General features: G+C 38.6%; 1 protein-coding gene across 2 annotated transcripts in view; it reads right to left on the bottom strand.

The window, feature by feature from the left end:
* Positions 1-12,703, bottom strand: part of LOC130548116 (thyrotropin-releasing hormone-degrading ectoenzyme-like) — a 74,153-nt gene extending 61,450 nt beyond the window's left edge. The window contains exons 1-3 of one of the 2 annotated variants that reach the window (XM_057324637.1): positions 11,028-12,703; positions 6,778-7,051; positions 3,084-3,210 (exon numbers count right to left, since the gene is read on the bottom strand). In XM_057324637.1, coding sequence (XP_057180620.1) covers positions 3,084-3,210; positions 6,778-7,051; positions 11,028-11,713 — 1,087 coding nt within the window. In that variant the 5' untranslated portion in view covers positions 11,714-12,703. The remainder of the gene's footprint in view (positions 1-3,083; positions 3,211-6,777; positions 7,052-11,027) is intronic. The other variant, XM_057324638.1, reaches the window with a different exon arrangement.
* Positions 12,704-15,810: the final 3,107 nt, after the last annotated feature.

Raw genomic sequence — 15,810 nt, 5'->3', positions numbered from 1 at the left:
CCTAAATCAGCTTGTTATGTATATAAAAGATGCCTGCCAACAGAATCTGTATCTTCCAGTTCAACCTCTCCAACACCATGGTCCAGACCAAATAGGTTTTAAAGGATGTCAGCGACAAGATTGGAGACCTGCACAAACCTTGAATAGGCTACAGACAGAAGCTTGGTGAGAAGGAGACAACTGTTGGTGTGATTATTTGGAAATAGAAGATATACAAAATAACTATCAAATGCCCTTGTTCTGGAGCTCCCTGCAATATTTCCCCAATGGGGTAAAGATGATCATGAGAAATGTTAAAGATCAGCCCAGAACTACACGGAAGAAGCCTGTTAATGATTTCAAGACAGTTGGGAACACAGTTAGCAAGCAAAACATTGGTAACACATTGGTAACACGCTATGCCACAGTAGACTGAAATCCTGAAGCACCCGCAAGGTCCTCCTGCCCAAGAAGGCCCGCCTGGCTCGTCTTAAGTTTGACAATGAACATAAAAATGATTCAGAAAAGGCTTTGGCGAAAGTGCTGGCACTGCTGTGAGACCAAAATGGACTCCTGTGTTTGGAGGGAGAGAAATGCTGACTATGAGCCCAAGAACATCATGTCTACAGAGAAGCACAGTGTTGGAAACATTCTGCTTTAGGGCTTTTTCTCTGCTACAGGTATACAGGATGACTTCACCGCATTGAGGGGCTGAGGGACGGGCCCATGTACCGTAAAATCTTGGACGAGAACCTCCTCCCCTTAACTAGGTCACTGAAGATGGGTCATGGATGAGCCTTTAACATGACAAAGACGCAAAACATATTGCCAAGACAACCAAATAGTGGCTTAAGGAGAAGCACATTAAATGTCCTAGCCAGTCTCTAGACCCTAGTCCTATAGAACCTCTGTGAAGGAGGCTAAAACTCCAATTTGCTGAGCGACAGCCAAGAAACCTTAAAGATTGACAGAGGAGTGGACTAAATGTATCCGGACACATGTGCAAACCTGGTGACCAACTATCAGAAATGTCTGACCTCTGTGCTTGCCAACAAGGGTTTCTCCACAAAGTACAAAGTTATGTTTTGCTTGGGGATCAAATACTTATTTCACTGACTGAAATGCAAATCAATTTATAACCTTTATATAACATTTTTTTCCCCTGATTTTTTTTAATATTCTGTGTCTATCAGTTAAAATAAACCCACCATAAAAATTATAGACCCTTCATTTGTTTGTAAGTAGGCAAACTTACAAAATCAGCAGGGGATCAAATACTTATTTCCCTCACTGTATATGCACTTTTCAGTCACTAGCGAATATAAGAGATCCTTGAATCATTTAAAGTGAACCACAGAGAATGCAAGATGTGAATGAGCTTTGATCATTTAGTAAGACTGGTTAATTCAGTTGGTTATTGTGGGCTGAAAAGTTAGTTGATAATGACAAAAAAAGCTTTATTGGATTAAAAAAAAATTCTGTTTGTTGAATAAATGTAATGTTTTATATAACTTAATAATTGTCATTTTCATCTAATTTTATTAGAACTTTAATTATGTCAAACTTAAGTCACTTTGGTTAAGCCACTTAAAGGTACAATAGGCCTACGTGTGGCGGTGTTGGGTGTAACTAGTTACTAAGTAATTAGTTACTGTAATTTAATTACTTTCCCCTTGAAAAAGTAAAGTAAGGGATTACTCTTGTTTTTTCGGTAATTTAATAAGTCACTTTTGATGTAATTAAACTAAATACGTTGTGTAATACATGTGTGTGCAATAGTGGAATTGACATCAAAATTTAAATTAAATTAAAAGAGCCGTTTCATGCCTATCCTTGAAATCGAGGTTGATATAGGATATAGAAAATAATTAGTAATGAGTAACTAAATACTTTTTGGAGAGAGTAATTTGTACAGTAATCTAATTACACTATTGAATATGTAATTAGTAACTAGTAATTAATTACTTTTTCAGAGTAACTTACCCAACACTGGGTGTGTGTGTGTGTGTACAAGATCAGGATGGCACCACCTCCACCTCATTTTGAACCAGGAAAAACCCTGCATAACAGCAACGTTCATCCACATCGTTTCTCAGATGAGGCCGAACTTCACACAAAAACCATATCACCCTAAATCAAGCAGCCACACGCAATAATCAGCTTGTTAAGTCTGACGCCACGCACCAACGCTTCCTGGTCCAAGTGCTCTATCAGAAGCCACAGACAAACCATGCTAATACACATTATTGTGTGCTGTAAAACTACAGAAAAAACACAATTCTAACCTTTATTTCATAACGAAATGTAAGATCATAACAGTCAGCAGCGAACGACGTTTATCAGGTGACAGTCGCACTCAAAGAGAAATGAAGGTGGTGAAAATCACTGGCCTCAATAAAGCGTTTGACCTGTTAGTAAAGATTCAGTGAAACAATCCTTCAGGACATCAATCAACACAACATCCGTAATGAAAAACACTCATTAGAAGAACAAGAGATTGTTCAGAGGTTTAAAAACATGCCGATGCTGCTCTGATCACATGATATAATGCAGTCTGTCAGAGAGTTATTGATCATCCCGTAACCTTCACAGCATCACCGGTCATTACGTCTACCGATCAGGTACGCAAAACACACAGCTGCTTACAGTAAAAGTACTGGTACCTTTTCCATATTTACTCCCAAATATCTGAGGTGGTTTTCACATTGGGCATATTTGCTGCTTTCCGAATTTGAGTACGATTGTTTCTTGTAAGGAAAGCGAGCAGACAGGGAGGAGAGTGACAGCCCGGAAAGATGGATGGCATATTCAAATGAACACAGCAAACTGACAGGAAACCAATGGAGCAAGACACATAGCAAAGACAGAGTTTGATGTAAACTTGTCCACCTTACACCCACGATGCATAACTCCCAATACAAAACACAACCTCCGGCCTGAAATGTTTTTTAGGATCAACAAACACAAGAACTGAGTTGCTACTGACACTCCTTTACACAAACACACAACATAAAGTCACACAAAACCGCACGACATTTATTTCCCACTGCAAATACAAAACTAAAGCCACACAAAGCTGAAGCACAATTCACCACCTGTCTTACCTAGTTTAGGGAGGGAATATTTGACTTGGAAGTAATCCTGGTAGAACTGCAGGAGTCTCTTGGTGATGTGCAGAGCGTAGTCTCCCGATCCGCTCTGGATGGCGTCAGGTCTGGCGTACAGCCGAATCTACGATGACACACGACATAGGGAAGAGAGAGAGAAGTGAAATGCTGTTAGGTGATCATGAACTATTGTGTGGTTTTTCTCTGGGTTTATCCCTAACCTGAATTCCCGCAAAGATAACCATTTTACTTTTGTCAGATTAAGTGCGTTGAGTAATCCATGGTGAATCTCTTTTCCAAAAACTTTATCTGGCTTGTGATATTTGTGTCATTGTAGTACACTTTTCACCACCCGTAATCCAGTTGCAAGGGATTCAAAGTTTAACTGTCACCTATACAGCATAACTGTAGGGTCCCATAAATCCTCAAATCCCCACCTGTAAAAACTTGCATAAAATGTACTTTTAGTCAAACGTAAACCTTTTTAGACAGACCAAATATGGCTAAAAATTTGGTATACTTGGATATATGCTTCAGTGGAATCCTTATCTCAGCGATTCACCAATCAGAGACGTTGCACACTTAAAAATAAAGGTGCTTTTTTGTGTAAATGGCTCCATAAAGAACCTTTAACATCCAAAGAACCTTTCAAGCACCTTTATTTTTAAGGATGTGCTGTTATCGTCATAGAGAGAAAGAATGTATGAAAATAACTGAAAACATACATTTTCATTTCTGTTATTAACATATAAATCTATTTTCTTGTTGACTATTTTCAAGACTCACAATCAAGATACTTTTCAGGATACTCTTTTGGGGTCAAGAGGAATATGAAACAGGAGGGATAGAAGTGACAAGCTAGATTCAGGTGCACTTATGACATCATAGCTTCCTGAGTATTATGCCATTATAAACAGAGAAAAGCTCCAATTTAATGATGTCACTGTACTCAAATTATTTGAACAAATAGTACAGTAAATCACAACTCATAAACATTGGTAAAGTGTAAAAAAGCAGTGTTGTTCATAACTACCAGCATTATTTTAATGCATGACCTCACAATCATGTTGCAGCAGACGGAGTCCCATTGTCCCAAATGTTAGTGAATCAGGACATTTGCAAGTGCTCGAATTCATGATCACAGTATACTACCTCACAGCACAGGGATCTAGATGAGAGCCGAGACGCACCATTTTATCACAATCTGTCACGAAAGAATGCAAAGCATGCGAGAACAGCATGTAAACACAGCTTGAGTTACAACTGACAAAACCACACGGGACCACGAAAAAGGACTCAAACAAGAAGGTTATAAGTACACGAGACGTAAACACCAGGACAGAATCAAGGTGGAAACAGGAAACCAAGAAAAAAGAGATTTTACAAAATACACAACTTTAAAAATAAAAAGACCAGTGTTGGGTAAGTTACTCTCAAAAAGTAATTAATTACTAGTTACTAATTACATGTTCAATCGTGTAATTAGATTACTGTACAAATTACTCTCTCCAAAAAGTATTTTGTTACTTATTACTAATTACTTTCTATATCCTACATCAACCTTGATTAGTTAAGTGATCAAGGATAGGCATGAAAGGGCTCTTTTAATTCATTCAAATAAATAATATTAAGCTACATAAAGTACTCTTATTAACTGACCAAAGTATTACAAATGTGAGAATTATACATTAAAGCACAGATTTTAAAGTTAGACTCTGAATTTTGATGTCAATTCCACTATTGCACACACATATATTACACAGTAATAGTAATCCCTTACTTTACTTTTTCAAGGGAAAAGTAATTAAATTACAGTAACTAATTACTTAGTAACTAGTTACACCCAACACTGAAAAAGACACATCAATAACAAAACCCAGCAAACCCGTTACAAATGGAGTCATGCAACTCAGCAATGTTTTTTAACTAAAACGGCTGAAAATGTTTCCAAATAAATAAATAAATAATAAAAGTAAAATAAAAGATCATACATATTTTCATACATTTCAACATGTTGCTTTGTGGTATCACGGTTTTGAGCTGTATACAAAAAAGGCACGATGAAGTAGTAGAATAATCCAAGAGAGAGTTCTTTAATATAAATCCACAGTGAAATCTCAAATACAAAACCAAGACATCCAAACAATAGCAGATAAGGAACTGACTAAAACTGAGGGCTTAAATAGACCATTAGCAGAGTGAGAACTAATCAGTAACTACAGAAACAAATGAGTGGCGGTAAAATAAGAACAAAGGAAACAAGGAACAAAGAACTCAACCGAGCTGTGACATGTGGTTACTCCCGCATGGCTCTTTAAGCTTCAGGCTGACGCACGGCAGGGTTTTCTGACTGGGCATCCATGTAAGAATGAATGGCCTTGTGCTGTACGCTCAGCCAGAGTTACAGTGCAAACCAAGCGAGGAAAGACATTGTTTCATGGCCTGGCAGAAATGCGCTTTGAGTTGTTTACCTCACATGACGCTGCTGTATCGATCGACTCTATGACTGAAATAAAGATGAATGGGTTGCACTGAGGGCTGTGGAAATGATTCAAACTCGTGAACGCGCACCACAGACTGACAAGACAGAGGAGAATATATTGATTAAAGTCGTTGTTTTGGTTTGTTTTTCACACATAAAGTACTCTCGTTGCTTCAAAAAAATTCAATTGAGCCACTATGAGCACATGGACCAATTTAACGACGTCTTTAGTACTTTTCTGGACCTTGACAACAGCTATAACCATGATGTCCATGAGGAGGCCTGGAGATCTCTCGGATGTCACCTAAAATATCTTTATTTGTGTTCCGAAGACGCCGGGAGGTCTTAAAACATGCTGAACGTCATGTGGGTGAGTAAAAAATAACACAATTTTGATTTTGAAATGAACTTTTCCATTAAAGGCATCGTTTTAAAAAGGGTTTTCCACAGAACACAAAAGAAGATCAGTTGAAGAATGTTGGTAACCTTCTAGTGTATGGACACAAAGCCAATGTACTAAGTGAATGGGTGCCACCGTAGTTCTATAGCAACATCATATATTTAGTCTGGCTTATAGCAGTTTTTGGACGCTTCTGTCTTACCGAAAAGATAGGTGCTGCCTATTGCATATATGTCTTTCATGGACATTAGTTTTTATTACATGAACAGAGTAACTAATTCTCAACCAACAATCGACTGCAGGGTCTAAAGTGATATTGATGCATGTATATGCGATAGATGAGTGTTTCACTATAAACCCAGAGTAATAATTTCACTGTCCTCTCCAACATTCCCCTCCCGCAATCTTTCCTCTCGCTCTGCACATCCAACCCATTATAATAGATGCCGTGAGAGGGCTACACTGCCGCTTTGAAGATTGATGGGGGAAGCTAGAGCGTGGCTAACTGCTACAACCCGCGGTGTGGGTATAAATGCTCCAGATAGAAGCGGCATTACAGTCAGCATGGCAGAGATGATCTAATATAAAGGAGAGCAGCTCATGCTGAAGGAGAGAGATTCATTACACTAATATATAAGAAGGAGGCTGGTCAAGGTCACAGCGTGGGAGCCCATGAGGAACCATCAGGAAGAGTCTAATGTGACAGACCGGACTTTTGTTGAACGTGATACAAAGAATATAAACTTAAACCATTTCTAAGACTTCAATGCATCCAATCATCTAAACCAACTGCAATAAATGAAACTCACCACGACTCCATTATCTGTTACGGCTTCTCTGTAGGTGAAGTTGCACACCGCCCAGGCCAGGTAGTATGTGGACATACGGGGCGTCCGGGAGAAATGGTTGGTCACCCATGCGTCCTCATCAGATGTAGACGCCTCCACTGGCATGTTGGACAGCGACTGATACGAGCTCTCGTGTCTCAAACTCACTCTGAATGTGGCTTTATAAATGGGCTCGTCGAAACACGGGAAGGCCTTTCTGGCGTGAGTGGGAGAGAACTGCGTCACAGCCAGATACCTGCAGAATCAAAAAAAGAGAGGAAAATCAGACATAAAACAAAAGAATTAAATTGTCCATGAATAAGTCATCTCTATTTGGTTAACTGAATGAAGATAAACTCTAATCACTGTATATTTATAGCATATAAAAATTTAAAAAAATTAAATTAAGAAATACTTTAGTTGTATATGGGCAAAATTTGTCAACTCTGAATCTGTTTGAGATTCTAGTTTTCGTCACAGCTGTAACATTTAGCACATCTGTGCAGCATAACATCAATAAACAAGCATAAACGTATATACTAACCTACATGTAGCTGCTCTCGTGAAAACAATGAATTTTAAGTATGTCAACAGACTATGAATAAATAAGTTAAAAGTAAATACAAAAAACTGAATGATTTGGGTAAAATTATAGAGCAGGAAATAGGTTTTGGGGAGGAGAGAGTTTGGCTATATGCTGTATAGATTACTATATGCAGCATCGATAACAGTGATGTTGTCCTCCACACCCACAGCATGTCAAGTAGAAAGGGCAGAAGGGGTAACCTTGTCTGAATTTTCTCTGTTCTCATCTGACCTTAGTTTAAAAAGAACTGAATACAACACTTGTGTCCACATTTAACTACAGAACATTAAACCGCATTTTCCAAATCACGTCAGGTCTGCTAAGGATTGGTCACAAATATATAGAGTTTATTTGCAAATACAGATAAATATCATTTTTAAACATGTTCAAAAATCATGTTTTTACTATATTATCACAGTTTTATTGTGTTTGTAAGCGGTTTTTTATTATTATTAATAAAAACAATCCAACTACAGTTTGACTGATATTAATTGGAATGCACAATATAAACGTGATTTTTGAAAAACATTTAAACAGAGTTATCTGTTTTTACCTCGTTTGTAAATTGCTTTGGATAAAAGCGTCTGCAAAATGACTAAATGTAAATGTACGTATGTTTTTGCAAATGAACTCTTCATATTGTAAGAGCTGCACTCACTCCACTCATCACGATCATCTTCATAACCTGTGGAGTTCATGATCTTTGCACAACAGAAGATGATTCTACACCATGGTTGAGAGTATAAACAACTTTCTATAATGTAAAACTGTATCACTGTGCATGCATGTCAACCTCCCGGTAAGCAATGTTCATTCAGATTTGTTTGTTAATCTCACTGACCTCCATCTAAACCATGAGGAAAGGTTATGGTCTAAAACTGAAATGGAGCTTTGTACAAATAGAGGACCACACTGAGTGCGTTTACATGCGCAAAATAAACGGATATCTATCAAAAATCAGCTTATAAACGAAACCGGTTTTCACGTGTTTACATGCATATCAAAACTGGCTACGCAGAAAACAGCGTTTACATTGAAATTTGAGACTTGCCAGGTTTCTAGCGTACGGTGACGTCACCATCGATAGTCAGTCTAGTAATTAAAAATGCCACGGGAAATCGGTCAGAATCTGTATTTTTATCTCTTCTCGTGTCCGCAGTAACGTTACCTGCAAATTCAACAATGGTTTTTCATTTTGCCGTTGGCGTTTCCACATCAACTGCATGATTCGAGAGCGGACTTTTATGCGTTAGTTTACTGTTACTTCCGTTTGGGACTTTTACTATTGCGCTGTCAGACATGCGCACTTAAAGAAAACTGAGAGAAAACTGGTAAATGTACAGAGCCCGTCTGGTCACCCCTCGGAGAAAAAAAAACAAGACCCGCAAATCCGTGGCCACAGTTTTGTAATTCGTTCCCTCAGTTTACAAAACCGTGCTCTCGGATTAATAAACTGTACCCACGAGTTTACAATCCGTGCTCTCGGTTTTGTAAACCGTCCCCTCAGTTTTTGAAATCTGTACCCACGAATTCATAATCTGTGCCCACGCTTTCGCAATCCGTGCGCACGGTTTTGCAAACTGTCTACTCGCGGAATTAGCCTCTGTCTGTCAACAGAACAAGCTCCTTCCTACAGGAACATTAACCAATATTGTATACTGTTTTATATATAAATTGTCCTAATGTGTTTACACACGAGCGCGTGGCGCATATAAAGCATGCGTTCATTGCCGCGTCTCACTGGCATAAAGTTGGTTTGACATTAAACTTTCGTGAATTTAGGGACCATCTCTAAAGTACACATTAAAATACCCTTTTCCAACTTCAAAAGCATTTAAAGGGAATGACTTATAGCCACAAAACTAACTGTACAGTGTTCGTGTGTGTGTGTCAGCTATTATGCACAACTTTTAGATTATTGAGTATTAAAATAAACCATCAAATCATATGTACATATTCCTATACGTATTGCTATTGAGCTTTAAATAATGGTATATTTGTGTATGAGACCATTATACACATAGGAATGTTTGCATGTGATTTGATGGTTTATTTTAATACATATCAATAATCTAAAAGGTGTGCATTCTATCTCACACACACATGAACACTTTACAGTTAGTCAGGGAAGTCATTCCCTTTAAATGCTATTGAGCTTTAAAATGTGTATATTTATGTATGAGCCCATACAGCAGTTAAACACATAGGAATATTTGCATTTGATTTAACTGTTTATTATAATAAATATAAATAATCTAGTATTATATCTGACACACACATGAACACTGTACAGTTAGTCTTGTGGGTATAAGTCATTCCCTTTAAATGCCATTGAAGTTGGAAAAAGGTATTTTAATGTGTACTTTAGAGATGGTCCTTAAATTCACGAAAGTTTAATGTCAAACCAACTTTATGCCAGTGAAACGCGGCAATGAACGCATGCTTTATATGCGCCACGCACTCGTGTGTAAACACATTAGGACAATTTATATATAAAACAGTATACAATATTGGTTAATGTTCCTGTAGGAAGGAGCTTGTTCTGTTGACAGACAGAGGCTAATTCCGCGAGTAGGCTACAGTTTGCAAAACCGTGCGCACGGATTGCGAAAGCGTGGGCACAGATTATGAATTCGTGGGTACAGATTTCAAAAACTGAGGGGACGGTTTACAAAACCGAGAGCACGGATTGTAAACTCGTGGGTACAGTTTATTAATCCGAGAGCACGGTTTTGTAAACTGAGGGAACGAATTACAAAACTGTGGCCACAGATTTGCGGGTCTTGTTTTTTTTTCTCCGAGAGGTGTCTAGACGGGCTCCGTATAAATGCGTTTACATACAGCACGAAAACGGAGTAATGGGAAAAAAACTAACTCTGCCGAGCGGGTCTTGCTTACGCCGTTTATGAGCTTTCCCCAATAAAAGAAACCCGTTTTACGCGTTTACATGACCCTACTTGTTATCAGTTTATTAAGCATAATCGGAGTAAGACTGTGCATGTAAACGCACTCACTGTTGGACTAGAGGTTTTGAATAATCTACCTAAACTAACCCCGTATCATGTCTTTGTTATATTTGACACTTTACGACATTTATCTGTTCTAGATGTGTATTATGTGATAACATAAAAGGTAATGATGCAATGCACAAGAAGGCTAATGAATAAAAAAACCTAAAAAAAATCCAACTCAAAATAAAGTAGCTCCAAAAACGCATCCAATCCGCCAAATTGTATATTGAAAATAGTATTATAAAAACGGTTTGTTTCTAAAAAAGTCACTACAATAACAAGGAGACAAGACAGACTGTGATTACATACTGTGAAATGCGCATGTAATCGTTCTACATTCGTTCTAATGGTTATTGTGGCGGAGTGTTACAAAAAAGTTTCCCGGTGGCATATCAATGAACGCCTGTCCTCCAATCAGATTCGAGGACGAGAACTAACGGCGTAATACGGGCACCTGGCATAAATCGCTTCAAATGGCAAAAAGATTCAACGTTTTTCCATTACGATTAGCCTTAACAATCTTGGTAACAATATCAAAAATACATAGCCACTAGAACCAAAAGAAAACCATATAGGCTAGCAATAATTTATGAAGATGGGGTGTTTAATACATGCACTGAACTATAGTATCTTACCTTCTTTCTCCATACAGCATGTATGAACTGCGGAAAAATCCCAAGAGTTCATTTTCAATCTGCGCTTCAAACGTGATGTTGATTTTATAAGTTCTGAGGGGCTTCATCTCTCTGTGGAGCGCGATCACATACACCTGGTTGGGTTGGTGGTAAAAGCGTCGGTGGATCCTCATGACGCCTGTTTTCTTACTGTCTGAATACACCTGCACTTTATTCACCTCCAGTCTGTCTGTGTGCAACACGATGAACTTAGTGGAGTTCACGCATTCAAACTCAATGTTCACTTCACCGGAGAACGTGAAATTATCCATGTACACGGACAGTCTGAGGTCGTAGTGGCGAGGGCGCAGGGTGGCCGGTAAGCGCAGATGTCTCCAGGGCTGCTGGCCATCCTCTGATTCTCTATGACTGATGCTTCTGTCCCGGGACTGACTGGACTTGTTACTGGAGCCGTTACCGGCCAGAGTCCCGCTGCTCTCCGCGGCGCATCTCTCGAAGCTGACGCTGAGCGTGATGGCGATGACCGTGACGATGATGAGGGTGAGGATGGAGATGGCGAAGCCCAGCACCAGTCTCTTGTGCAAAGTGATGTGCTGTTCGGTAGCCCGGGGTCGAACTACCACGCTGTCGGCCCACTGATCGGACAAAGCCCGTCCGTTCCTCATGTTCGTGTCCTCAAACCCCATCGGCACGAACGTTCACTGCTAAAACGGGGTTTACGTTAATGTTAAAAGCGCCGTGTAACAATATTTTGTTTGGAGAATAAACGGCGTATTTAAATGGCGATAAACATCCACAAATAATACAAAACAATAAGGGTGCGAAATGGGGCAAAGTATGTGCATCAATGCACAATACATGTCAATAAATGACAGTTAAAATGCATTAACTGCAAATGCAGAAAGAAAACTGAAGTCGGAAATCGTGCGTGCAGTCCAATGCTGAAGCTCATGCAGACACAGTTCCACATCCCCTCAAATCCACGATTTCTCCTCTGACACGAGTCTGATGTGTATTAAGTTTCAGAAAAGCTATACTGCATGAAAAATCATTCGAAGAAGTGTTGTGAATTTCCATTCTCTCTCTTTATTTCCTCTGCCTCCATCCTTATCGCCACTTCCCTCTCTGATGCGCCCTCTCCTCAGTGCTGGGTTCCCTCTCTCTCTTAAAACTCTCCCTCTCCCTCTCTCTCTCTCACACACACACATCTCTGGTTTATTATCTCCGTGGGGACAGTCCATGGGCGTAATGTTTTTTATACTGTCCAAACTGAATATTTTAGCCCCTACCCCTAAAGATCATAGAAAACTTTTTGCATTATTAGATTTTTTTAAATATTGTTCTGTACGATTTATAAGCAATTTTGGTCCACATGATGACACGAGTCCCCACGTGTTGGTGTGCGTTAAGGTTTAGGTCCCCACCTGGATATAAAAACAAGGTCATACACACGCACAGAAATTCAGTCCAGAAAATCCATCTGTATGCTTTGCCCTGTGTCTGAATCTAAGTGCTGCATGCATGAATGGGAAACTGAATGTATCCAACAATAAATCTAAAATTCAATGGTCACTGGGACGTGCATTTAAGAGCTGTCAAATTTGTTTTTAAACATCACGCAAATATACAACAAAACATTTGGTGGTATCTAATTCAATAATCTGTAAAAGGTCCTTTATTGTTGTGGTAAAAAGAAAGGCAAGTCCATGTCATTTGCACGGATCTTTTCACAAGACACATTTTTTACGTAAAGCCATACCATTAGTGGAACAGAAAAAGAGAGAATTAATCTTTGTGTACATGATGAGTAGTTGACGAATAAATCGTACATGTATCCTATGGTGTGACAGCAAAATTTTGAAAAAAAACGATGAATATCACATTGTTTTACATTGTTAATATTTATATTTATCATATAAAATAGCATAAGAGAGAACTTTCTTTATTGTTAGTTTTTGTTCGTTTCTTTTTGCCATCACACCATAGGACAAGTCTGTCTGTCAACTACTCACATACAGTATTCTGTGTGTAATCATTGCTTACATAATTCTGTTTGTGCTGCAACCCTAAACTGAAGGCTGCTGTCCATGGTGCTGAAACAAACATGATCATTAAATCACGTAGTGTGCAATTTATGTAACACTAAACTCTTTCTGTCCTTGTAATTGGTGGAAAAACAGCCTAAAACTTGCCGGACAGACTATTCAAGTTTTGTTTGTATTCATTTAATTATTTTCTTTCAACCGTTCATCCATCTTCCATCCATAAAAGCTTTAATCAGTGACCCACACACACATCGCTGTAGCGCCAAACACCTGTCACTTTAACTTTGCACATCTCACATCTCTTTAACACACACACATTCTCTCAGAGTCCGCTTCATAAGGGAAGATCAGCAGTGGCTCTTTGATCGATGCGACGGCTCCAAATAATACCTTCAATTTGCAGGCAACGGCAAGGCTGGTTAAACAGCACGATGAGAGGAGAACAGTGAGGGTGTGTGGAGACCTTTGATGGAGCTGTGAGAGAGAATGTGATGTGTAAAGATGATGTGACATGAAGCGAAAAGGATAAAGGTGCTTCTAGTTGAACCGATTTTATTCACATTTGAAATTCTCTGAACTGGAACAGGCAGGAAATACATTTAGATTCCTTCCTATTCCCGTTACACCGCCTGAAATTTAAAACCTATACTTATTACATGGAGGCAAAAATGGTTAGTCCAATGATTGTGAAATATTTGGATAAAACAGAAATGGAGGCATTAATCTCTGGACCACTATAGAGAAAAATAGGCAATTTCCAGTGGCAACTGCACACAAAAGACTGTCAAATATGACATATATAACACAAAATTGGACTTAAGGGAGTTAAAAGAGGTTTAACAGAATAAAAAGTCCTTGAGGGCATTTGTGATTGCCACCACACAAAGGCTAATTTCTACAGAGCGCTAAAAGAGAGGCAGACTGAGAGAGGAGTTTGTGGGTAATTATATAAGCAGAGTAGAGAAACATCTCCCCCTACAGTTCAGATGTAGGAATTGACAGGTTAACTGATCAACCAATGGCATGAGTTTAAGGGCAGCACTTACCTGTGCGACTAAACATTAATAGACTGATTTCAAATACCTGATTAAGTAATATCAAATGTTGTAAAAAACATCAAACATCCTATACTGTATACTGTCATTTGATAATATACGTGTGTCAAATTTAGTTCAACTGAAAAATCCTGATCCTTCTGAAGTGGTCTGTTGAAGTACTTTGCCCCCATCCGAGCAATCTGTATTGCTGTTATTCATACAGTATTTCAGTAAGCAAGCAGACATTTTTGTCCTTTATAACTTCTAAAACACGGACACCTACCTGATTAACCAGCTGTTATGTTTCAGGTAAACATGCCCACCTGCAGTGCAGAGCCACTGAAAATCCCACCTCACACACATGCTTGGCTCGCATTGACAACATGTGCTGTGTCCCACAAGCTGTCTCCTACGAAAGATGCACTAAGGCCGATTGCGTCAGAGTGGTGAGACGGAGGCTGTCGAAGACCTCTTCAAATGCAGTCTCAAATTGTGTCCTCCTTTCCCGGGCCGTGAAGAAAAGAACATGAAGATCCTTCAGTCTATACTCTATCCCAAGATTCACTGCAGGCCGACTGAAATGAAAAAAAATGTAAACAAATATTTTGGTTCGAATATGTAGATTTAATAATATATAATAATAAGTATTATCGTGCATACTGTAGTGTACTTAAGAGTATTTATACTCTAAATACTTCATCAATCTACAGCAATATATCTTATACTGTATATAACAAAATGAGAAATTATGGCTCCATCTTTGTTTTAAAAAGTCGGTCAGAAATGTCTCGGCTGTGTCTTAATGGATGTTTTTAACTCAAATCACGCATTTAAAATACATTCAGTTAGACATTGTTTCGCTAATTCACCAGTAGATGTTCCTGCTTCAGAGGTGTTCCTAGAGAGCTAAACATGCTAAAATGTTCTTACATAACAGCACCTAAAATCTCCCTAACGCTCATAATGTGAATACATTTGGTTAAACAGCATTAAATGAAAAGGTTTTAGTAATAACAGAACTGACTGTGAGAGCAACAGTGAAGAGAAATTAACCCGAGGATAGAAACACTGTTTCTGGATCAAAACTATAACAAACAGTTACCTGATACCCAGAATGCTTTAGTCCTACCCTAAGTGGTTATGCTTCAAAAACATCAAGTATCACCAAAGAAACTCTTATAAACAAACGGTTAAGTCAATATTTTTGTCGGTTGGATCAGACACATCGATTTACAGCCTCTTTTCAAAATGAGCAGCTTTAAACAAGGACTAAAAAAGCAGTGAACTGACAAACACCTTCTTACACATGAGTTAAGCTGACAAACCGGACCACTGTACTGTGACCTCACGGTACATAAAAGTTTAGTCCAAGTATAATCAAGAAAGTACAATAAATGTTTTAAACAGTATAACATGAGTCGAGCGTTTACATGTCACATCATCAGACAGAACGATCAAGACAGTTTTGGCATTTACATGACACTCCTTAACTAAAACAGAACGAACAGTGACTCACCAGCTTTACAGAATACAGACAGAACAACTGCTTCAGTAACTCTCACAGAAGACTCACACACACAGATCTGACAGAACTGCAATGACAATAAACCCATTGAAAGTTCCAATAATATCTCAGATTGTAAAACTTCACTACTTTGCATAATAAATAAGAGATGATTTACGAATCACTAAAGTAAGTAA

This window comes from Triplophysa rosa, linkage group LG24 (assembly GCF_024868665.1).
Source record: "Triplophysa rosa linkage group LG24, Trosa_1v2, whole genome shotgun sequence".
Lineage (NCBI taxonomy): Eukaryota > Metazoa > Chordata > Actinopteri > Cypriniformes > Nemacheilidae > Triplophysa > Triplophysa rosa.
The sequence above is the reverse complement of the archived record's forward strand: the minus strand, read 5'-3'. Positions and strand labels throughout refer to the sequence as shown.